Source organism: Ochotona princeps, chromosome 2 (assembly GCF_030435755.1).
Source record: "Ochotona princeps isolate mOchPri1 chromosome 2, mOchPri1.hap1, whole genome shotgun sequence".
NCBI classification, from domain to species: Eukaryota; Metazoa; Chordata; class Mammalia; order Lagomorpha; family Ochotonidae; genus Ochotona; species Ochotona princeps.
The window spans coordinates 164033757-164059634 of NC_080833.1; the positions used below are offsets into that span (position 1 = coordinate 164033757).

Consider the following 25878-nt stretch of genomic DNA (forward strand, 5'->3'; position numbering starts at 1 on the left):
GGAAGCTGGTAGCTTCCTCTTTATCTATGTACAGAAGTAAAAAAAAGACACAACATGCTAGAACTTCCTTGAAAGAATAATGCAAATTTTCCCAAATTATTATGTTGACTTCTAGATAGTCAGTATTCGGTGTTTCATCCAATGAAGGGAAACCCTCATGGATGTTGTAGCAGATAAAACAGGTGAGTCTGAGTTGTGATTCTGCTCAAGGGCTAGACCTTGCGTAGTTGCTGAGTAAATAGACTGTCTTGTGCGCTGGTGAGGCTGAGCTAAGCCCTGGTCAGCAAGTCTTATTTTTAGGATTGAAGCTGTCTCCTAACCATATGTAACAAACACCTCCATCTGTGGAAGGCAGGAATTGGGAGCACATCTCAGATACAACTTGCAGTAGTTTGAACATTAAACAAAGCCCTTGTGAAAAGTCCTTTGCTAATGCAGTCAACATAAATGAGACTATGCTTTTCCCCATGAAAGTGCCAAGAAAAAGAAAACCAAATTGATTTTCTGATGGATCTAGAATGAACAGAGCAAGAGGCAGTATGTCAAAGAGCCTGTGGAACTTTGGTTTCTTTGCCTAAGGAATTTCAAGACAGGCATCACTGTGAGGGGAGATGTGCGAGGGAGGTGCTGGCTAGCTCTGCTGCTCCACTCCTGACATCAGAATTCCACTAACCGACATCAGGCCTTACTGGTCGCTTAGTGCCTTGTCAACACTGGCTTGGTCATGATTCTATTAGAAAATCTGTTCAAAATGCCTTGCTGTTGAGCTTTGTCCTGACCCTCCTGACAGTCCACTATGCATTCAGAGGGTGGGAGAAAACCCTAGGATCTCCCAGACTGATGGAATTGTATCTCACTCAGCACTGCCCTTCATCCCTTGCTGTTCTGTGAGTCATGCCCAAACTGAGCTCTCCAGCTCTGCTCTTCTTTGAAGTCATATTCATGAAAAACATACCATGTTCAAGACACAGCTAGCTACTGTGGCTGGGTATAAAGTAGAAGCCAAGTTTGAGGTGAGAACGAGAAATACTGACTCAAGTCAGTAATGGAGAAAATAAGGCCACACCCAATTATGAAATTATTGATTCAGACAAAAATAGCTTTAAGAGTTATAGGAATGGAAACGTCCTTTTTTATTAAAAGCACTAAAGATGATCATATAGAGAGAACTTTTCAAAAGTAACTTGTTTCTGTTGGGCATTGTGGAGTTTGCATGAAAGCAGTGTTGTAAGAAATAGTGAAACGGTGAGGTGAAGAGGGGAAGGGGTGTTGGCAGGAGCAAGGGTGGATGGAAGCGTGTTAGAATTGTACCTAAGGAATGCACAAAATCTGTCTTTTACGTTCATTTTTCAAAATTTAGAAAACAAGTAAATGTGTAGAAAAAAAGATAAGTAGTAATTTATTTTCAGATCCAATGAGTAAAGTGACTTAAAGGGAATAAAATATTTGTGTAATGAAATAATGAGAGATAATATTTGAGGGTTTAATTTTTTAATTTTTATTAACATCATTTGTGGACCATAAAAAATTACCAAGTTAAAGTTAGCCTCCTCTGGCTTCACTGATTTTCAAGTCTGGCCTGCAATTGCCGTGGAACGGCCACACCAAATGGTAGCTCTGGCCCCATACAGATAGCCCACAGTCTGAATGTTCCCACACCTGGTTTGGGACACGATAAGCCAATGAGTGGCAATTTTATTTGGAAAGTCATAGATAAGAATTGAAGATTATGGGGCAAGAAAAATATATGATCAAAAATTGTTTAGGAAGACTTCAGAAAGTAACATGAGGGTTGGGATTAGACTAGAAGCAGCTAAGCCAATTTGAAAACTATTACAGTAGTATAGGTTCAGAATAAGACTTGTGTTTCAATACTTATCTTTATGTTATAATGATTGGTTTCTTTATTATTTAAACTATAGTATTATTGTGTTTACGTTGAGTAGTCTACATCCAGACAGATGTACCATCGACATTTCAAGCATCTTTAGGTGATCCACTGTTTGAGGGACTGACAAAAAAAAACCAAAGCAAAAGCTGGACCTTTAAGAACAGCAACAATTTAGCAGGTGGTAGGAAGGAAGAACAAATAGTCATACCTGTAGAGGAAGAACAGAAAGGAAAGGATGAGTAGTGTGGCCAGAAACGTCAGAGGTTACAACAGCCAAAAGAAAGTCAGAAAAGACCGCTGCATTTGACAAGATTAGGACGTTGCTGATAACCCATCGCGTGTCAGTAGTGCTTCAGTAAGCTTGTAGGGAAGAAGTCAGACTTTATACATTGAGAAAGACAGCAGGTGGTACAACAGTGAAAACCACTTAGCTAAAGAAATCTGTGACTGATGGAAAGGGTAATATGGCCTTTTTAAAACCAGGAAGATGTGTGCGTATTTTTAGGTAGTGGAAGCAGAGAGAGATTAAACCCACAAGAGAGGAAAACAATTGCAAGAACAAAATCTTATAGATTTAAAAGTGAGGGTGGGGTTAGCAACTGAGATTAAACTGGTTGGGAGAAATGAAACTCCCTCAGGAATCAGATATACACTGCAAAGAACTAGCAGTGAGAAGTAAGGAAGATGAGGAAATGCGGTGATGGACAGTAGAGTTAAAGATGAGATAAAGCAGGGAAGATGGGTATAAAATGGCATTTACTACACCAAGTTTTGCACGCAGATAGCCAGTTATGTACCCATTTATATTGCTTTTGGTGTATCCATCTAATATTCCTCTGGGTATTGCTGGGTAGGAATTGTCTTAATTTTTTGGCATATTCTAAGGTATCAATGAGTAGATGTTTAGTGAATGTTTTTGAGTGAATGAATGAATTAGTACTATCCTCTGCTATGAGATACAACCCCTTTCAGAGTTACCGGCGTTATTCTGTTAGACTGTTCTCCGTTTGTTGTACTTCTACTATGTAAATCCATATCACTTCAGGCAAATTTTAAATTCCAAATTCTAAAATAAGAAAAATATTCAGTTAACAGTTTGTGTCACTTCGTGTTTTCTAACCTGAATGTATTTTGTTTAATTATTAAGGATGTAAGTGACAGAATAATTCTTGGCAGGAAGAATGCAATTTTGATAGTCAACATTTTTAAGTTGCAAATGATTCTACTAGAATTCAGGGTTTGCTGGTAACAATTCTGACCTGATTTCTGAAGTACTTCTTATATTAGTGGCTAGGAGGATATTTAAAAATTGAAACTCATAGTATAGTAGACTAAATGTTATAATAAATGTAGGAACAACTAGAGGGAGTATTTTTAACTAAATGGATGAACTCTCAAAAAGAAAAGAAAGTCCCCAAGAAGAGAAGAAATACACCAGAGAATGTCCCAATGAGGACATTCCCCTCGCTCTTGTCTCAGTCTCAGTGGCTGTAACAAAGGAGATGGACCGAGGATCCAACAAAGTGATGAGTGAGCACTTAGAGTAAAAAATGGGTGAGCATTTTTATTTAGGAAGAACTCCAAAAGAGTTCTTCTTAGTAAAAGCGGAAGCAAGGAGCCGGTGTTGTAGTGTAATGTGTAAAGCTGTTGCTGCTGTCGGCTTCCCAGGTAGGCACCAGTTTCAAGCCCAGCTGTTGCACTTCTAACCCAGCTCCCTGCTGACGGCCTTGGATGGGCAAAGAAAAATGGCCCAATGCCACTCAGCTGCTAGACTGGAAAGAAGCACTGGCTCCTGGCTTTGGCCTGCCTCAGCCTGGCTGGTGTGGCCACCTGGGGAGTACGCCAGAAAATGGAAGAGCTCTGTGCCACTCCCTTTCTGTCTGTAACGCTGCCTTTCAAAAAATATTTTAAAATAAATAAATAAAATAAATAAATAAATAAATAAATAAAGTGAAAATGGAAAAAAAAATCTTTTTTTTTAAATTTTTTTTGTTGTTTCCTTAATATATCTGATGTAAAAGGAGATTTTAAGGGGGAAGTCCCACCCAGTCTCCCACCCCACCCTAAGTCCCAGATGTGGGGCATGCTCCAAGGGTCTTGCTCAAGTGGTTGTGATAGTTCAACAGTTATGAATCGTTGCCAATCTCACCACTCCAAACACAATGAGGTCGTTGGAGAATCCACTGATTGACATAGTCCATCATAGAGTCTCCATTTGCCCAGTGTTTTCATTGCCAACATATAGCTGAGGTGGTTGATTGAGTTGTTCTGTCCTCTGTCATTTGATAGCGTTCTGAGTCTGAAAGCTCGAGTGGGAAGATCCCCAAAGAAACTTTGTCTGAAGTGTTCCCAGACCAGATTCCTGTATGTACTAGCAAGCACAGGGCCTGGCACAGTCCATCGCCCCGATCAGCTGGTGGTTGCAATTGCTGGGTTGGTTCTGTTTCCATCCCTGTCTTCCACTGGAACCCATGGGTATTGCAGTCCAACCTGGTTCTGCCCAGCACACACTCGGCCCTCACATAGACCAGTGGGAGCTGCAGCCTAGTCGGAGCGACCCACAATAACCCCCACCAGGCCCGACCCTACCCTGGTTTGCCCGTATGTGTGGCAGACTAGTCCAGTCTGTGCCACATCCCCTTCTGCTCTGGTATGTGTCAGTGGGTATGAGAACCATGTCCCATCTAACCAGCTGAACTCTCCAGCCCTCACGGATGTTGTTGGGTGTCTCTCTGTCTAGCCACCCCAGTCCCTGTCCTGGTTTTCGTGCCCTTCTGTGGGGGGTGGTGACCCAGGAGGGAGAAGCCCACTATTTCCCTCCCAGGCCACTCCAACTTGCAGATTATGCACTCTCCAGGTGGTTCTGTGGTTTAACTTGACAGAACTAGCCCCCAATGCCAGCTTCTGCCAGCTGGTGCTGTGGCTAAGCCCAGCCAACCCTCACCCACTCTAATTGTAGCTTGCACCAGTAGGAATAATCAGCCCAGTCTGGTTTTTCCCTGATCTGGTCCACATGAGGCGCACAGGTGCTGTAGCCCTGCCTAGTCTGGTCTGTCCCCATCCCAGCTCACGCTCTCCAGTTGGAGCCACCCCTTATTCCCTTGCCGGTTCTGCCTCCTCCCTTCCTGATTCTCATGTGTGCTGGATGGGGGCTGTGGTCACATCTGGCACAGGCAACCTCACCTTGGCATTCCGTGTTGTGTACTGCTTTTGTTGCAACCAAACCTGGCTCGACCCACACTCTGTTCTGGTGCTCAGATTTGCAAGTGGATGACATGAACTGATTCAGCCTGGTCTGCCCCCGACCCATGCCAAATGTATGCCAGTGGGACACTTTCCATGGCCTGTTTTGGGCTGTTTCCTATCATGCTTCTTGCGCTTACCTGCCGGGTCTGTGTCCTGCCACAGGAGTTGCCCAGGCTCCTCCATCAGAACCCCTACGAGTGCCAGATTTTGCGCATACCATTGGGTCCATGAGCCAGCACTACTCAGTTTACCTTCTGTCCTAGCAGGAACAGTGGCTTTTGCTAACTGGCCTTCAACTCATTCTGGTTCTTGCTGTTGGATGTTTCAGCCCAGCCACGGCTCATCCATACCCACATATAGCTCATATATGGCTCAGTAGGGATTGAGACCTAGCCTAGTCCTTCCCACATCTACCCTGGTCCTCCAGAACACCTGGTGCGTCTTATCCCAGTCCACACTAGTGCCAAAGGAGACTACAACCGTATCCTGACCAGAATGCAGCCCCATTCCAGCTTGTGCGTCCCTTGGTGGGAACCTCCACCCAGCTAGGGTGTCCCTTTAGCCTTCCCAACCGGGCCTGTTCCCAGCCATAGATCGCACACATGCCAGTGGTTGCCTTGACTAAGCTTGGCACAGCCCCTCACCTGTCGCGACCCCTGCCTTAGACACTGTGGCTCAGCATCTGTGGCTTGCGCAGACCAGTTGGTGCAAACACCTAGCTGGGCATGTCCTGTGCTCCATCCTGGTTTCCAATCTTACTTGTGGGCTAAGGTTTGCTCAGTACTGCCCGGTGTGCCCATTCCATCGCCTTTTCATACATTGATGAGCCGTTGGTGCAACTTTGCCCAGCCTGTCTGACCCCCAGGCCCGGACCACCTGTTCACCAGTGGGAGCTATGACTCGCCAGAGGAGCTTCCCAAGTTTCTCCCCCGATCCCCTCCCAGACCCAGTTCTCATACATGCCACTGGGCTTTAGGCCAGTGCCCAGTGCATTCCAGCCCTCTCCTTGGCCTTGCATGAGCTGGTGAATATTGCAGTCCGGCCCACCCCACACCCCACTCAGGATGCACACTCAAGCGCCACTGCCCCGACTAGTCCATACTGCCGTCGGTTCTCCAATCTGTGATCAATGGCAGGCTCCCCGGTCACACCTAGCTTAGTCCACCACCTCTCCGTCTCTTGAAGTAACTTGTGGGGCTAGAATTTCCCTAGGGTTTGGCCCACACCTCCCCCACAGAATCTTCCCTCAGATATGGTTCTTTAGAGTGTTTGTTAATGTCATGGCCCTGCTTAATGTGACCGGTCTCCGCTGGGTCAGTTCTGTTTCCAGCCTTGTCATCCACTTGGATCAATGGGTATTGTGATTCAGCTCGAGTCTACCCACTTCATACTCGGTCCTCATGCAAACCAGTGGGAGCTGCAGCCCAGCTGGGGCGACTCCCCATAACCGCCACCAGGCCTGCCTCCTACCCTGGTTCCCATGCTTGCCAGTATGTACCGCAGCTTTGTTCAGTCTGTCCCACCTCCCATTAAGCTCTGGGGCTTGTCAATGGGCATTGAAGCCTAGTTTGACCCAACCAGCCTACTATCCAGCCCACAAACATACTGGCAGGTGCCTTTCTGTTTAGCAACCCTGCCCCTGTCCTGGTTTTTGTGCTCTCCAGCGGGAGTAGTTACCCACGAGGGAGGTGCCCACTATCTCCCTACTAGGCCACTCCAACTTCTGGATTGCGTGCTCTCCAGGTAGTTCTGGCATTTAGCTTAACAGAATTTGCCCCCGGTGCCAGTCTCTGCTATCTGATGATGTGGCAAAGCCCTACCAACACTTGCCCACTCTAATTTTGCTTGCACCATTCGGAGCAGTCAGCCCAATCAGGCCCTTCCCCGATCTAGCTCACATGAGGCCCACAGGTGTTCCCCTCATCTGTCTCAGCCTTTGTCTTCAATGCTGTGGCACAGCATCCCTGCCTCCTGCAGTCCAGTTGTTGTAAGAGCCTGGGTTGGAATGACATGTGCTCCATCCTGATTTCTATTCCTTTTATTTTGAGTTGAAATTTGTTTGGCCCTGCCCAGTCAGCCCCTTCCAGTTGCAGCTTGGCCCACTCCACATCCTATTTTAGGATGCTCCTTCGGGTGATGCTGCCTTGACCTGCCCAGAATGCCATTGATTCCTTTACCCATAAGTGATGGCAGGTTCCATGGTCACTTCTAGCTCAGCCCCTCGCCACTCCAGCCTGTGAGCTAGCCTGCGGGACTTGTATTTCCACAGTGTTAGGCCCACACTTCCCCCATAGAGTTTACTCCCAGACCAAATTCTCTCATGTGCTGGCAAGTGTCTTGACCCTGCCGAATGTGACCAGTCCACTGTTCCACCACCCAGACAAGTTATGGTGCCCAGCTAGACAGACCCCCATCCATAGCTTTGGTGTGGACCGAAGTGTGGCAGTCAGTGATCCTCTATGCTAATAGCCATTCTCAGGATTGCTTATTTGGCTGGTGTTTCAGTCTAGCTCAAATAGATCTTATGTGCGCTCCCCTTCAAACCTTCAGGTATCAGTCCCACTGTTACCCTAAAGTTTCATGTCCCTGTTACTGGAAATCACCAGGAATTCATGTCTCACCTACACTAAAGCTTGCCTTATTCATGGTGTACCTAAGCAGCTATTTCATATCATAAAAACCCCAGAGCTCGCCGTTGGGCAGCCAGCAGGCAGAGCCTGGCACCATTTGGTGCACTGGCCACTCAAAGCCAAGGACTCAGCCACTGCCTTGCAGTGGTGACTTTGGCCTGAGTCCCCAGTCTTGAAAAAATAAATCTTAAAAAAGGGGGGTGGGGAATGGGTCTGGCATGCTAGCCTAGCAGCTAAACTCCTTTCCCTGCACGTGCCAGGGTCCCATATGTGCCAGTTCTAGTCCTGGTTGCAGCCCTTCTTCCCATCCATCTCCCTGCTTAAGGCTTGGGAAAGCAGTCGAGGACAGCCCAAGGCCTTGGGACCCTGCACCCACGTGGGAGACCTGGAAGAGGCTCCTGGCTTTGGCTCCTGGCTTTGGATTTTCTTAGCTCTGGCTGTTGTGGCCATTTGGAGAGTGAATCAATGGACAGAAGATCTTCCTCTCTATTTCTTCTTCTCTCTGTATATCTGACTTTCTAATCAAAATAAAATAAATCTTTTTTTAAAAAAGTGAAAATAAGAAAAAATCTGGCAGAAATAGACGAATTTTATGCATGTAAATTTGTACTACTGAGCAGGAGTAGGTCAGGGCACTAAATCCTTTTTGGCTTTTACCTTTGAGTACGTGTGTCAAAATGTACATAACTGTCACTAAAAGTAGAAATTGAACACATTATTTTAAAAGCAGTGGAAGAGAAAATGAACTTCTTAGAACTGATCAAATTGAAGGAGAAATAAGATGCTAGAAAATCAGGAAGCAGCATCCAAAAAAGTAAATGCAAAATATAGTAAGAACTAGAGGTTTACCTAGCAGCCTGGGGTAACTGTGATCCACATTGTAATCCTCGGCCATTCCTGGACTCAGCTTCCTGGGGACGCAGCCCCGGGCTTGAAGGCAGCCCCGGCCGAGCCATTGGGTCGCTGATGGGAGGGACTGGGGCTGAGTTCCCAGCGCTTGGGTCCAGGCCCCACCCAGGCCCACCCTGGCAGTCTCTTGGGGAGTGAGCCACAATATAAGAGTTCTCTGGCTTTGCTGTGTTTCTCTCCCTCTGATGTAAATAAACATAATAAAATGGTAAGATAAAACCAAACTTTGTTAGCAAACATGATATTTGAAAATGTTCAAGGGTGAAGAATCACAGGTTGGTGTTTCTATTGTTATTTTTGAAAAAAATCTTGGAAAAAATAATGAAAACATTTCTAAAAGTTTTTTAGTTTTTGCTCTGTTAGTTCAACTGTGATACAGAGTGCACTCTGTATAATTTTCAAGTTTGTTGAGGTTTGCCCCAGTTTATTGTCAGATTTTATACTGATCCCGTATATGCTTGACAAGATTGTGTGAGTTGTTGGAGTCAGGACTGAGCAACTTAACTCGAACTTATTCTGTTTCAGTGTCTTCTATATGCTCAACTAATTCTTTGGGCAGGATTGTAATACTATCCGTTCCTGCTTACATGTATGTCACTTTTGCCATATAATATTGTTTTTAACTTTTTCCATTTTTTTATTATATTTTTGACAATCTTTACATAGTTAATTAGGGTAAAAAAGTTCAAGGGCTACAGGAAATTGGGTAAAGCTATTAGTTCCATATTGTTTCCTTCATGTATCTGAGGAAAAGGGGGATATTGAGGGAGAAGTCCCACCCAGTCTTCCACCCACCCCAGGTCCCAGATGTGGGGCATGCTCTAAGGGTCTTGCTCAGGTGGTTGTGATAGTTCACCAGTTACGAACTGCTGCCACTCTCACCACTCCAAGCACGACGAGGTTGCTGAAGAATCCACTGATTGACATCATAGAGTCTCCGTTTGCCCAGTTTTTTACTGCCAACATATGGCTGAGGTGGTTGATGGACTTACTCTGTCTTCTGTCTTTTCATGTGCCATATAATATTAGGGGCTTTGTTACTAGGTACATGTATGCTTAGTCTATCTTCCAAGTGATCTTTACGTTTTATCATTATTTAGAGAACACTTTTATTCCTTATGTTTTCATGGCTACAACAGCTCTCTTTCAAATCAGTATTTGGGTGATATAATTTTGGGTACTTAAATTTCAACTTTATTAACATAAATTTCAACCTCTAAGAAAATTTCCTAAACAAAGAATGTAGGATCAAAAACTATAGTAGAACCATGTGAGACTTGCATAGGAAATTGATATTGAAACTCACCTGCGATTTGACAGATAAACGAAAATGATTAGACTTGGGAGAATTAATGTGGCCAGTTTGAGATGTGAGGTCATTCCTGCTAGGGTAGCTTGTCAGAGGGGAAGGGTGAGTGGTAAAGCTAGGTGATTTTCTCCCCCCTCCCACGCCTAGTGCCTGACTGGCTATCTCAAGATCTCCAGGACGATCCTTCCTTCAGGAAAGCCACAGGGGGAGGAGCCTGGGAGAGCTGGATGGCTTTAAGCAGAGAAAGACACAGGTCGGTGAAATCTGTTAGGAGGTCACTGCCAACATCTTCATGAGGAGATAAAGAGCCCTAGATTAGCAGGAAAGAGGAAAGAATGAATCGGACGCATTTTTCTGATCACTTGGCAGTGATTGCTGTCGAAAAGAGGACAAATACACCGTTACTTTTACTAGTAGTGACGGTGAGTATAAACAGTTTGCATTTTCTACAGTGCCATGTGCATATTTAGTTCCCAGTAAATGAGTTTTCATCTTTCTGGTACAGACCTGCACATTTGTATTCTTTCTCTGTACATTATGTTAACTATGGCTTGAAAATAAAACCCAATCTAGTCTTCACAGATCTAGGGATAATCAGACTAAATTATTCTTTAATATCCACTAAATGCTGAATTAATATTAGGAATAAGTTTAATAGTATGTTTCCAATTATATTTAAAATAGCTTTTCAGAAAAAGTTTATAAGTTTTAGAGCATATCTGTTGAAGAGTTGACTGAAATATGATCATGGGGACTGGCGCCTTGGCGTAGTCAGCTAAGCCTCAGCCTGAGGCGCCAGCATCCCATGCAGGTGCTAGTTCATGTCCTGGCTGCTCCACCTGCAGTCAAGCTTCTTGTTTATATGGAAGGTTGGTCTGTCTCTTTCTCTCTCTCTCCTCTCCCGCTGTCTCTCCCTCCCTTTCTTTCCCATTCTCTCGGTAACACTGCTTTTCAAATAAAAATCAAATAATCTTTTATACATGTCAGTATATATGAGATCTACAAAATGAAGCTATGAGGCTAAGGAAATTAAGTAACTAGATTGAAATCCTCAAAACAGTAATACTGACAGTGCTTTGTTAGTTATTTGGAGATTGTCCTTTGCAAAATCTAAGATCTTGATTTCTTTAACCTGTGTTTGCATCATATAATTTGTGCAGTTATCTCCCTACTTAGCAATACTGGAAAGTTTAGTAGGAGTGTTGAAGGCTATGTTGTTGTTTTTAAGGGCTTTACTCACTTTTTATAAAAGCAATGTTTAATAAATATTCTTTATAGCATTTTTCCTCTATTGAAAAAATTCACCATTATACTTTTAATTATTAAGTAACTTTTCCCCTATTTGCCCCCATTGGCTTACCTTTGATTGGAAAGTCAGATAAACAGAGAGGAAAGTTTTCCATCCATTGATTCACTCCCCAAGTGGCTGCAACAGCTCGAGCTGAGCCATTCCGAAGCCAGGAGCCAGGAACCTCTTCCGGGTCTCCCACGCGGGTGCAGGGTCCCAAGGTTTTGGGCCGTCCTCGACTGCTTTCCCAGGCCACAAGCAGGGAGCTGGATGGGAAGTGAGGCAGCCAGGACATGAACTGGTACCCATATGGGATCCTGGTGCATGCAAGGCAAAGACTTTAGCCACTAGGCTAGCATGCCAGGCCCATCTCATTGTATTTCTTAGCTAGCATTTTCTTTTAAAACAAAATTAGCAGCATTGTGGCGCAGAGTTAAACAGCCACCCGCCACACCGGCATCCCATTTGAGTGCTGTTTGAATCACAGCTGCTCTGCTTCTGAGCCAGTTCCCGCTAATGATCCTGGGAAGGCATCGAACATCAAAGGCTGGTTTATGGTCCTGGGGAGAGGAAACCAGCAGAAGGAGGGTGTCTCTCTCCTTCTCTGCCTGTCTCTGTCTCCTCCCAGTAACTCTAGCTTTCAAATGAGTAAATAAATAAATCTTTTTCAAAAATTGAAAATTAATTTATTTTAAGACAAACAGAGAAGAAGAGACAGAGATCTTCTGTCTCTGGTTCAACCCTTGAAGTGTCCACGACAGCCAGGGATGAAGCCAGCAGCCAGTTTCTGAGTCAGGGTTCCCGTGTGGATGGCACGGGCCCAGGACTTGGCCCATCCCCACTGCCTCCTCGGGTCTGCATGAGCAGGAAGCTGGAGGCAGAGTAGAACGCAGACTTGAGTCACTGTGCAGTGCAGGCATCAGCTCTGTGTCACCTGGCATGGTCCTACCAGCAGCACCTTTCTGCGTCGAGTTTTTCTTGTTGGTCTTTTTGCGATAAAACCCTCAAAAGTTATGACTTTAAATCTATTAAACATACTAAAACTCATGTATATCATTAAAAAGTTCCTTGATTTATTTTTAGAAAGAAGACTAAAATGAGTCTCTATGGCTGTTCGTCTTGTTTTTCCCTCCATTGCAGTCCCCTATACAAAACACAGAACAAACAGCCCAGGAGAGCATGCGTGGTGGTTAAAAGCACAGGCTTTAAACTAGGCAGCACGAGTTCTCATCCTGATTCTGACTTTTATTGGTTATACAAGCATAGGCAGAATTTTGGAACATCTCTTTACTTTTTTATTTTTTTTGTACTTTTAGAATAAAGATTTATTTTATTTGAGAGGCCAAGTTACAGAGCGGCGGGGTGGGAGATTGGGACAGAGCAGGAGATCTTCCATTCACGGGTTCACTCACAAAATGGGCACAAAGGCTGGGGCAGGGGGTCAGTCTGAAACCAAGAGTCAAGAGCTTCTTCCCGGTTTCCCACACTGGCTGCAGGGGCTGTCCCACACTGCTTCACAGGTGCCTCAGGAGGGAGCGGAGCAGGAAGCAGAGCAGCCAGCAGATGCCGGCACTGCGGGCAGTACTTAGCCCTCTTTGCCCCAGCATCTTTGTAAAGATGCCTGGTTGGTATTCACGAGAGATGTTGGTTGAAGTACAAGAGAAAACTGAATCTGAAACTTAAAATACCAGGTACACAGGACCCAGCGCGGTGGCCTAGCAGTTTAAAGCCCTCTCCTTGAATGTGTTGGGATCCCATACGGGCGCCAGTTGTAATCCCGGCTGCTCCACTTCCCATCCAGCTCCCTGCTTGTGGCCGGGAAAGCAGTAGAGGATGGCCCAAAACCTTGGGACCCTGTACCCGTGTGGGAGACCCGGAAGAGGTTCCTGGCTCCTGGCTTCGGAATGGCTCAGCTCGAGCTGTTGCAGCCACTTGGGAGTGAATCATCAGACAGAAGATCTTCCTCTGTCTCTCCTCCTCTGTTTATCTGACCTTGTAATAAAAATTAAAACAATCTTTAAAAAAAAGATCAGATAAACAAACCTGAACAATTTCCATAGTCCTTTTAAATCAGAGTGTCTTAACATGAAAATTATTCTCTACTATCTCAGTCCACATTATTCTGTGAAGTTTCAACTCAAAGAAATGGAATACTTGTGAGTAGTGTTCAGATTCCTTGACCAAGGGGAAATTTTCTTGCTAGGGTATTAACAGGAAGATACATCTTAGAATAATAATGATGAATAAGGAAAAGATGGGAAGACCAGTTGGCTTCGCTTTCTGTGAATTCACCACGTTTTTAATACTTAGCACCAATTCGTACGTATTGGAATGTTGAGGGGTTTGCGTTTCTCTGTCAGTGACGGTCGGAGAATGGGCTTCCAAGGTGTCCAGTAGGATCCAGCCAGTGTCCTCCTGACAGCGGTGGCCTAGCGCGCCACGACGCCCGGGAGCTGTGGCTTTAGTAGCCATCTAAATGCAGTGTGGGGTCTTCTCTGCTGTCACTGCTCTGCCTCTTTAATGCTGTTCTCCGTCTGGAAGCTCCCCTTACGTTTACCAGCCCCGAAACTGCATTTTCATGGAAGCCTTTTTTGACTCACATGTTGCTATTTGTTATTAAAGGCCCTCTTTAAAGAGACAGGAACTTATTTCCCACTACGTTTCTATCTTCCTATTCTGTTTCTTAAATCTGTGAGAGAATCCTCTTAATTTAGAATTCACAGCATTAGAGAGAAATTGTTTGCTTATCTCTTTCATCAATAACTTGAGCCACTGACATATCTCATCCTATTTGATGTTTTCATTGTTTGCACAACATTAGGGACAGTAGATTAAAGTGGGCCCATTCATAGCAATGCCACGTGCAGACACACCAGTGACGTGAACGGGTACACGTTGCTTGCTCTGCATTCATTGTTTATCAGGCTTTGTTGAAATGTTATTGATTTTTAAAAAGCCTTTTTAAAAGTGTGCTAAAGAGTTGTTCTGTTCGAAATATTGTTAGGTCCTTGTTTCCTAAATACAGTGTCAAAATACTAAAGGGTCCTACGCATAATTGTAATTGGCAAAGCATTTATATTTACTCACATTTTATAAATCTGTACCCGCAATTACTATGATTGGTTTGGGTTGCTGTTAATATGAAATGTTTAGACATACATCTGCCCAAAGTGACTGTGTCTGGGAACAGGTACTAGTTTTCTGCCCGCTTCTAATTTGAGAAATTTACTATGATGTAACTGATGTGAAATGATATTATTGTCCCTAATTAAATCATTAACATCTTATACATTTTTTACCTCACTGCATCATTTCTTGAGCTCATTTACATTGCTAAGATTGTTGCCCTCTTTCTTTTGCCTCTGTCTGCATCAAGGAGAGTAATACTTGTTACCACCTTGAGTGCGGTGGGCAGAATGAAGCACAGTAGTGGCTTACACCCTGTACTCAGCCTGTAACAGACACGCCACATCAGCTGATACTGCTGTGTAAGTGGATGAATCATTCACAACAGCTCTTATAAAGCATCTTTTTAAGAATTTTTTTTAACTTGTTTACTTGAAAGGCAAAGCAAAGAGAAAGAGGCAGGAACAGAGACAGGTTTCTTCTTGTTCACTCTCTTGATGGCTGCGGTAGCCAGGGCTGAGCTAGAGGAAGCCAGGAGCCAGGAACCCTGCTGCCTTCTGATTATCTGGAAGCGAAGTTACAAATGGAGGCGCCAAGACTTGAGCTGGCCAGCCAGCACAGGATAACAGGATAGCAAGCATTGGCCGCAGTCTCCTGCACGCAGTACTAGTCTCCATGCTTTCTTCATTTTAAAAAGAAAAATATTTAGAATTATTTCTCCACCTGTTTTTAAAATGTGGTAACTAGGTCCTCGGTCCAGAAAATGGCTGAGTTGGCTAATCCTCCATCTTGCAAGCTCTGGAATCCTGTATGGCACTGGTTTGTGTCTCAGCTGCTCCGCTTCCCATCCAGCTGTCTGAGAGGGCAGCAGAGGATGCTCTGTGGTCTTAGGACCCTGCCCGCACGTAGGAGACCTGAAAGAAGCTCCTGGCTCCTGGCTTTGATCAGCTCAGCTCTGGGCGTTGTGGCCATGTGTGCAGTGAACCAGAAAACAGGAGATCTTACCTTCTGTCAATGCTTCCATCTATAGATCTGCCTTTCCAATAAAATAAATAAATCTTAAAAAAAAAGTAAAATGAAATGTGGTAACTAGTTCTAAAAATGGTAGCTATCAGAATTCATGCCATTTGGGGCTAGGTTAAGTGTATGCATACATAAGACATCTCCAAATAAAGTTCTTGAAACTGCACAACATCATTTTTAAAAAGATTTATCTTTATTGGAATGTCAGATATACAGAGAGGAGAAGAGACAGAGAGGAAGATCTTCCATCTGTTGATTCACTCCCCAAGTGTTTGCAACAGCTGGATCTGCGCTGATCCAAAGTCAGGGGCCCAGACCCTCTTCTGGGTCTCCCATGTGGGTACAGGGTCCCAAGGCTTTGGGCCATCCTCTAGTGCTTTCCCAGGCCACAAGCAGGGAGCTGGATGGGAAGAGGGGCCGCCAGGACATGAACCAGCACCCATTCACATCATAATTTAATTGACTTTTCCACAAATATTTCTGAAGTCACTTTTTTTTCTTAAAGATTTTATTATTATTGGAAAGCCGGATATACAGAGAGGAGGAGAGACAGAGAGGAAGATCTTCCATCCGATGTTTCACTCCCCAAGTGAGCCGCAACGGGCCGGTACACGCCAATCCGATGCCGGGAACCAGGAGCCTCTTCCGGGTCTCCCACGCAGGTGCAGGGTCCCAATGCATTGGGCCGTCCTCTACTGCTTTCCAGGCCACAAGCAGGGAGCTGGATGGGAAGTGGAGCTGCCGGGATTAGAACAAACACCCATATGGGATCCCGGGGCTTTAAAGGCGAGGACTTTAGCCACTAGGCCATACCGCCGGGCCCTGAAGTCACTTCTATTACATGATGGCATTTGAACAAAGATAGTTGTAATTATACATAGAGGTGTTTGTCCATAAGGACGTTATACTACAGATACTTTTCTCACTTAAGCTGTCTTCAGGGACTTTTACAATCTAACCATCAGTTAATATGATCGACACCCAGATTTATTCACAATCTCATTCAGTAATCAAACTCCTGAAAGGAAAATAATTGGAGAAAGGATCAGTGAAAGTATCTCTATGGAGTTTCTTTATCTTTTAGTGGAATTGATCTGACCAGATGAGTTTACATTTTCAAATAAGAAGCTAAAAGCATCACTTGTGGTTGGTAAGGTTCCACAGCACCCCTCTCCAGCTCCTCTCACCCTTACTCCCTCTTCCTTGTCGACCCTGTCTCCCTGCGCATCTGCCTTGCTTCCGCCCGTGGTCTTCCCTGGTAAAGCTCAAAGCTGATGTTCTCAGCCTCTTGAACACCGACCCCCTCCCCGCCCTCCCAGTGCGAGCACTTATTCACAATTGCTATATGTACTTACCTCCCTTGCGGCTTTTTATCTCCTTCCGATCGGACAGCAGTGTGGACTGTCATGACTGAAGTTCACAAAGTCAGAGACATATCCCTGTTTGTTCCTTCATCTGAACACACAGTAGACAGTAAAGATCAGGTGTATTAATGAAGTCTTACGTAATGTAAGTACACTTGTACACACCTGTATATACATGATACTTTTCATTAGCCAAGAAATGTGATTTCATAGGAACTCATTGGACAGTAACAGAATTTCAGAAGTTTATACTGAATTCCTTCACCAAAGTATCTACAAAATTCCTACACTGAAGCATCTAATGCGTATTCTAGCTGTGCGATGCTCATGTGCCATATCAAGGCGTCAGTTTGAGTCCAGGCTGCTCAGCTTCCTGCCAGTGCAGCCTGGAGGCAGCAGACAATCCCTCAAATGCTGCTGTCCTAGCCATCCACATGGAGGACCTCGGTGGAGTGCTTGGCTTTGACCTTGCCTGGTCCTGACTTTTGTGGGCATTTATGGATTGAACCAGTGCATAGGAGGGCTTTCTCAATTTCCTCTGTCACTCTGCCTTCCAAGTAGATGAAAATAAATAACAACAACAACAACAAAAAAAACCCTGCAATAAGCACTCTTCCCTCAGATGGCTATGCTCAAGTCTTGAAATGTATCAAATACAGGGTACTTCAAGAAATTTGTGAGATATGCATGTATGAAAAGTTTTACATGCATTTCACATTTTTGCACTAAAATAAGCTTCCACTTCTTCTGCAAACTTTTTAAGGTACCATATATGTTATTTTAAAAAATATTAGAAGTACATGTGTGTTTATGTATAAAAAGGCACAGTGATCTGTGTAAGTCAGGAAGAGCCATGCCAGGGCAAGTAGAGCATCAGGATAGCTTCATGTGTCAGTAATGAAACACACAAAATGCCTTGATTTACCACCAGTTTTCTGTGGGGAAAGAGGCTAAAAGCAAAACTGATTACTTCTAGCTGTTTATTTTTAAACAGTTACTGTCATGCAAGGTACGTTTGGGAATAATAATCTGTGCTCTTTTAAAAAAAGGCAACCTGCTTTTTCAAAGAAAAATACATTAGCACATTTTTATTGTAAAATTTCACCAAATTCAAAAATACTAAAAGAAAAAAATAATCGTTTAGAATCCACTGTTTCTCAGAAAACCACTTGGTAAGGTGCTGCCTAATTCATGATTATTTCCTTCCGTTACAAAACATTTGGGCTTTTTTTCTTAGATATTTGCTTTCTTCAAAGTGAGCTAAAGGCCTTAAATGTCCCAGTAGGCTTTGTGGCTGAAGTTGACTCCCGTCTATGCAACGGGCACATCCTCCACGAAAGGAACCTGTGCTTCTGGAATTACCCAGCTGTGAGGCTCTCTGCCGTTCCTTTCAGAGGGCACAGAGCCAGAGAGGGAAATGTGTGTGTTGAGGCAGTGACGGCCAAGTAGTAGTATGCTTGGGACTCTGAGAGGCTCGTTCTCACAGAGAGCTAATTTTGCATCCATGTATTGAAGCTCATTAGTCTTGTATTCATCTTTGGTTGAACTGAATCACTCAGATTTTAGTAAATGATGGAGACCAAGGCAGGAAAGGTGAAATGACTTACACAGAATCCGATAGAGCTTCTAAGAAAAGCACTAAATGTTCTCTTTGTTCAATATTTCATCCACAGTCGAGCTGTGTTGGAGATTATCTCTCATAATTACAAGTCATGTCATTTCAGTTCATACTCATGACAAAGGAAATGAAGAGATAAATTTAAAACTAAACCAGGCTTTTAATAACTTTTTTTATCTTCCAAGCTGATGATGAAATACAGTTTTAGAAGAAGGGAAGGTGAATGAAACAGCTGCAGAGCTCTGTCCACAAAAACAGTATTGTGTGTCTCTTGCCTGATCTCTGAGGGAACACTTGTAGAAATGACTGTAATTACACATTACGAATACAAAAGGAATATTAAAATTATAGCAGGTGAAAATAATAGAGCAGTATGGAGCCTAAGTAAGGGTAGGGGAAACAGCTGTCTAGTTTTGGCCTACTACAAACAGTATAGATGTTCCTCCCAGACCAGGAGAGATGTAGCTGTGAGAGCAGTCACAGCTTCCTTTCCTGTCTGCTGATGTGAAGTTAAAGGTAGCTGGGCCAGTCTAACCCAGACCTGCCATTAAGCAGTGTGGCAGTTGGTTCATTCTGCTCTCGCTCAGGCTGACCCTTTGACTCTTGGAGTGCAGTGTGAGACTGTCGAGCCCGGCTGTTCGGAAGGCGTCTTCTGCACCAGCAGCTGACTGCCTTGTTGGAGGAGGCTGGGGTGGCAGTCTAGTGTGAAGTACTTCCTTATTTTTTTGGTTGATTTCCTCTACCTAATTTCTTTCTTTTCCCTCTTTAGTCACAGTTGTTCATCCTCAAAGAATAATTTTATTTCTTTTTTCTGGATCCAGCAACATTCTATAAATGTGTGTGACTTTTTTCATGATACAAAAAGAGTATCAGAAGGACAAATTTATAATAAATGCCATGTTTATTGGAGCTTGAAATATGGTTGTTCACTTTAGCCACTGTAACTTCAAGTAGTTAAAAACTTGGAATTAAATTTATTTAATGAGTTTATATGCCTGAAAACTAAAATCAGATGTTTGGAAAAAAGGGTGGAAATAAATTTCAGTATTTTTACTTGGATCATGGCAAATGATTACTAGATGATTTTAACCTAGCTAATGAAATTTGTTTTTCTGCTAATTTGGTTTCCCCATCAATTATTCAACAATAGGCTATACTATATTGTAATATTCAGTCTCCTGCGTCTGGTAGTCGAATATCAGAGGTTTCAGTCCGTTTCTAGCTAACTGGAAGGGCGAGCTTTCCCCCTACCTTCCCCAGCCCCCCATAGCCACCCGGTAAAGTCATCTTTTCCTGTGAGTCTTGCTGTTCAGTGTGCCCCGACAAGCTGGTTTGCTTAAATTCAGTGCTTTGTGCCATTCTCATGACTCTGAGCTAATTATACTGCCACTTCTCAGACTGTGCATTCAGAGTCAGATGTGCCCAGTTCTGAAAATGGCTTTGTACATTAAGCCTCATTTCACCACTGATGGTTAGAGAGAAGTTGAGAGACAGTTCCTGGCCATCATTTTAAGATGCAGTAATATCATAGAACTCTTGTACTGCGGGAGGGTAAGACACAGTATTGTCAACCTCTCAGTCGTAAGAAATGTAGTATGACTTGTATCTTACTGGTCAAGATGTCCCAGGGAAACGGTTTGTCACGGGAATGAGAACAGGGTCTGGCACACAGACGGTAACAGGGTAAGCCCTTGCAGTTGAGTTTGCCTAGGAAGGGCTGATTTGTGTGCACTACTGGGTTTGTGTAAAATGGTGTCCTTTTGGCACTAGCTGAATATAAATTTCAATGAGTATTTTTTTCTTGCTGCAGATTGGTATAATACAGTGAGATTTTCTGTAACGGAGGGTAGACAGTGGCTGGGCGTCTGTTAATAGCCTCAGAGTAACTAATGAGGACGTGCAGTGGGAACAATTGATTGAATAGCTGCAGTCCTGTGTGTTTCTCGCTTGCTCTCCCCGCAAGCTTTAGAGAAGGAGGGGGAAGAGCAAGGGACGGGGAGGGAGCGAGAGGAAAAACGCCTGCTCCGAAGTGGAGGTAGCGCGGCTCCAGGGCCAGGAGGCCAGAAGTGGACGGTTCAGCCGCGTCTGTCTTAAAGGCAGACAGCAGGCATCAAAATGTCAGGCTCCGGAGTCACGGTTTACTCCCTATTTTTTAAGATGTGGAAGATAACACAGAATACTTTTTTCAGGATGTATTTTTTTTCTTGTCCCTGTTGAGATTATTTAATGTTATCTGAGAAGCTGGATTCCTATGTGTCTGTCAGTTGAAGTGGAGATGGGAAGCAGTTGTGATAAAGGTATAATATGTATATATTTATCATCTCTCTGTGCCTGTGTGTGTGTGTGTATATATATATAGCATGTGTATATTTATCACTCTATGGAAAATGTTAAGATGTACTCTTAATACAGCATGTAGTAATTAAGTTGGAGCTCACGTTATCTGTAAGATGCTAGGCTTGTTAGATCAGTTTGAATAGATACAGGATTCTACAGTAAGATCTCCGTAAGGTCATAATGCCTGAACAAGGAGACGCTGATCTATTTTTGTATCTGCATAGGCACATATTTTATTTTATCCTGGCAGCAGCTTACAGTCATCTCAGGGCCCTTTGCTTGCAGCCTGGTGAGTCATCTTATCTGCATGGAATTCAACTTTGACCCAATCGTCAAATCGTGTGCAACATGAGAGAAGATTTTTATCCGCAAGAATATTAGAAATTTCATTTGATTCTGTTAATTGCTACAATGCTAACAAATGGAGAAAAGCAGATTCCTACCCTGAGATGCAAATATAAAGTAAACTTAGAAATATTAAACTTAGCTTAGAGGAAAGTAGTTTTGCTGTGCACAGAGGTGAAGTTGAAGACTGTCACACCAAAGCAGGCTCTGAGCTTTGGCAAAGGGTCTCTAGCATTGGAGCTGCCGAAGCTCCACAGAGATAAAAGTTAGCTAGAGAGAATGTGGAGTACCTTTAAAGCAAAGTTTGTGTAAAAAGTCAGTAACATTACCAATTGGTGCAAGCTCTCAAATTTCAGTTCCTACTGATGCTTCAACTCTGCTCATCTTTTGCAGAGGTGCCGGCAGAGAGGTCCCCCCGCCGACGGAGTATCTCAGGGACCAGCGCGTCGGAGAAGCCCAGCTCCATGGACGCTGCCACTACCTCCCCCTTCAAAGTACCAGTAAGTGGCTCTTCGCACAAAGATCACATTGTACTTTTCTCTTGAGAAATTGACACATTTGGCTTAAGAGTTTACTAACTTTTATAAATTAGCTGTGGCTAATATCTACTAGTCTTGGTATCATTACACTGATTACGTTTAAGAGAATGTCATTTTCTACTTGTGAGGTTATTTTCAAAATATATTACTTTAATACATTAAATTCAAATCCCTCCAAACCAAAGTGCATAAATCTCAGAACTCTTCTTCCCAGGTTGCTGGCTGAGACCTGTGACTGTTCTGTAAAGATGCTCTCAGGAGGGGAGTGCGGATGTGATTCTGTTTTATTTTCACTTCTGGATCTTAGTGGTGTGACCACACTGGGAAGGCTGCAGAGCCTGTCTACACAGAATTGGCAGTTGTAAATTCCAGTCCTGACACCTAGCTTAGCTTTGTCTAAACCATCTATTATTTTATTTTACTTTAAAAAGTGTTTTTGAGAGGCAAGAGAGGGTGTTCTCTTGCCCACTGGTTCACTACCCAAATGCTCATGGTGGCCCCCCAGCTGGGGCTAAGTCAACACCCAGAAACTCAGTTCAGGCTCCCTCACAGGTGGTAGGAAACCAAATTACTCGAGCCATCACTGCCAGCTGCCATTAGCAGGAAGCACAGTCAGGACCAGAAGCAAGTGTTAAACCCAGGCATCCAAAGTGATACATGGGCAGCCTGCTGGTGCTGCAACTGCTAGTCCAAATGTCCGCCCCCAAGCCATGTTTTAGAAAAACAAGAAATGTCGTGGAAAAAGGCAGCACTGAAAATCTGCAGTAATGCTAAAGAATGACAAAATGTAGGGTTGTTGGTGATTGGCCAACCGCCAGTTGCAGGCCTACTTGGACCTTTTTGATGTAACCCTGAGCAACTTGGGTTTTTTTTCCCTCAATATCTCTTCTATTTGGTCATCAGGGAAGAATTATACTTACTTTCTACTCATTTTAAAATCTTTGGTTTTTCAGGACAGGGGCAGGGGTGGCTAGACAGAAAGGCACCTGCCAGTAGGTGTGTGGGCTTGATAGTAGGGCTGGTTGGGTTGAACTAGGCTTCAATGCCCATTGACATGTATAAAAGCTGAATGGGAGGTGGGACAGACTGAACAAATCTGCAGTACATCTTGACATGCATGGGAACCAGGGTAGGAGGCAGGCCTGGTGGGGGTTATGGGGAGTCACCCCAACTAGGGTGCAGCTCCCACTGGTTTGCGTGAGGGCTGAGTAGGAAGGGGGCAGGATCGAGCTGGACTGCAACAACCATTGGTTTATGTGGAAGACAGGGCTGGAAACAGAACTGACCAGCATGTGCAACCACCAGCATGTGCATAAGCTGATTGGGGCGATGGACTGTGCCAGACCCGGTACTGGCAAACTCACACAAGAATCAGGTCTGGGATCATCTCAGATGAAGTTTCTTTGGGGATCCCTCCAACTGAACTGCTGATCTCAGAACCCCAACCATGAAGAGATTATGTCAGCCAGTGGATTCTGAATAGATTTCATTGCGATTGGAACGGCGAGTTTGGTAGCAATTCAGACCTGTTGAACTATCAAAACTGCTTGAGCAGGACCCTCAGAGCGTGCCCACATGGGGGACCTGGGATGGTTGGGGACTTGGTGGGGCTTTTCCCTTTGTTTCTCCCCTGACCCCAGACACAGGGAAAAAATGATATTAGTGTGGAAACAATGGTATTACCCTTGACCCTTTGTACCCTACTCAACTAAGTAAGATTATTTAAAAATAAATAAATAAAAGCACTTAAAATAAATAAAACAAAATAAAATCCTTGGTTTTTACACCTGAATTGCTTTGTGGGGTTGGTGATTCTGTCTATAATGAAAATCCTTGTGAAGTAGAAGCAGACTTTTCTATTTGTGTAAAAAAATAATAAGTTTTCTTTCAACTCAGGCAAGTTAATATAGTGTCCTCTTTCTTTATTACCATGCCTTGAATTTTACATCGTCGTGACCTTTTAAAGAACTAATTTCTTAGAGCTAATATTTTATGAGCTAGCATTCATGTGTGAGTTAACCACAATGGATGTTTACTTTGCATCCACCCTAAGGAGCAAGATTTCCTCTTGTTTTATCACAGGTCCTTGTAGAATGACTTTCAGATTTTTCATTTTAATTTGAAGACTATTAGATTAATATTCCAACCAAACTATGACAGGAATTTTTTTAATGTAAGATTTAGTGTCTTTTATTAAGTGTCTTTGTTCAGTATACATTACTGCCTATTTTTAAATTTTTTTTCATGAATGGAGAAGAAACCATTGTTTTTCTTTCCGTCTTCTTCGTGATGAAGAAAGCACCACTATGCTGGAACAGCTGCCCCGTGCAGATCTGGCTGCTAAGCAGTGCTTTCGAATTTCAGGTTTGCCCACCACTGTGCTAGAAGCAAATGATGAAATCTTAAGTTTTTTTAAAAAAGCCAACGACTAAAGAATGTCTGCAGCTGAAATATGCAAACACAGAAGTATGTCCTATATTAAATCTGAAATTTGTGGCCAGAACCGTAATTTTCATTTATATTTAAACAGTAAGTTGACAGTTTAGGATTTATCTTCATCGTCAGACTAGTCATGATCGAGTGGGAGGTGCAGAACGCTGCTGGGTGGATGTACATGTCAAAGGCAGCACCACTTACAGCCCAAGCACTCAGTGACCTCATGAATTTAAAAAGGATGAGGGAAGGAAGGACAGCTAAGTAGCAGATTGCAGACCCAAACCCCACGTGCTCACAGAGACCATGTGCTTAGCTCTCTGGGTGCAGTAAACCATTCATAGGCTCCTACCCAGAAAGCTTCCTGAAGAAATAGACAGCAGAGCACACAGATCACACTTCCGTCGGCACCAGCAATGACGACAGAGAGAAGGCAGGAAGTCAGAAAAGCAGCTCGATGCGCCTGAGTTGAAGGCGGGCATCCTTCCGTATGTTAGCAGCCCGAGTGTACACTGCACTCCAGGACAGTGGAGAGTACAGAAGTGTGCACTGATAATAATGTTCTCGAATCATCAAGTGAGACTGTGTTTATCTTACTATTTTAAGTGGAACTGCATAATATTATATGAAATATAACCATTAAGAATACTTGAATCTTGAAACTATATAATGTTTATGAAATAAATGATCCAGAAAACTACCTTATTCCTTAGTCATCTTAGTAAGAATTTATATTCTTTTAAGAGACATCAAAATACATTAGTGAAAATGCTCTGTAGTATTTGGTCATCTATAGAAGTCCATTTATTTCTAAAGTTTTCATATATCAGTGGCTAATGTAGTTTGCATGACTTAAATATATTCCTGATTAAAAGGGTGTGTGGCTGATTTTCAGATCAACCCAAAATATTTATAATTAATAGCACATTGGATTATTTGGATATGGGCAAACAGTACAATAAGAGCCAATTCTGAGATACTTCAGTTTGGATTTATGCATCATCTCAAAGATGTTTCCCATGTTTACTGCATGAAGAAACAAAGTGATATTTAGCACAAGTGCTAGTGGTCCTAGGATCCAGATATTTGTACTGCAATAAATAGTAGATTCACTATGCTTCAAGTAGAATCCCACAAAAAGACAGTGGACTGTCAACAAACAGCCTTTTTCTTCCCAGTTCCATTTCAGACTTGCTGATTTTAGCAAGTCCAGATTGAAATCATTTTCAGTGACACGATTATTGAATGCTTAATGTGGGCAAAGTATTGGTGATTCACCAATTATTGATATCTTCTTGGCACATTGTATTGCTACTGTGGAAACAGAAATGACACACCAAAGTTTTCCACTCCCCAAGAGCCTATAGTCTAGTAACAAGAGACTGGAAAATGATCAGATTCATAAAGAAATCCCTGGTAAACTAAATTACTAACTGCACAATAAATAAGCTAAGGCTTTGCCAAGGAGTAGTGCTTGAGCCGAATTTCAAAGGCTGAAAGAGGAAGAATGGACGGGCAGGAAGAGTATTCCTGGCCGTTTGGAAAAGTAGACATCTTGAGATGATTGATGCTTTTTAGAAAGAATATAAGGAATGAGTGAGTGAGTAAGGCAGAAACTGAAGTATATTGAGGAAATGGCAGGTGTAAAGGCTGGAAGGATTGGGATTTGGTTAAGTCTGAATAAGGCATGCTGACTACAAAAGCAGTGGAGATACATGTGTTGTCATTGGCTCACATGCTAAGCAAGTTGTATAAATACTGGCCAATTCCTCTCCCTAAGTGATGATGCTCTCCTCTTTCTGTCGCCCTCTCAGTACAGA

General features: G+C 43.4%; 1 protein-coding gene across 4 annotated transcripts in view; it reads left to right on the forward strand.

The window, feature by feature from the left end:
- Positions 1-25878, forward strand: part of RASAL2 (RAS protein activator like 2) — a 344868-nt gene that overhangs the window by 239811 nt on the left and 79179 nt on the right. For all 4 annotated transcript variants that reach the window (XM_058660706.1, XM_058660707.1, XM_058660704.1 and 1 more), the window contains exon 4: positions 21480-21586. In XM_058660706.1, the coding sequence (XP_058516689.1) occupies positions 21480-21586 (107 nt within the window). The remainder of the gene's footprint in view (positions 1-21479; positions 21587-25878) is intronic.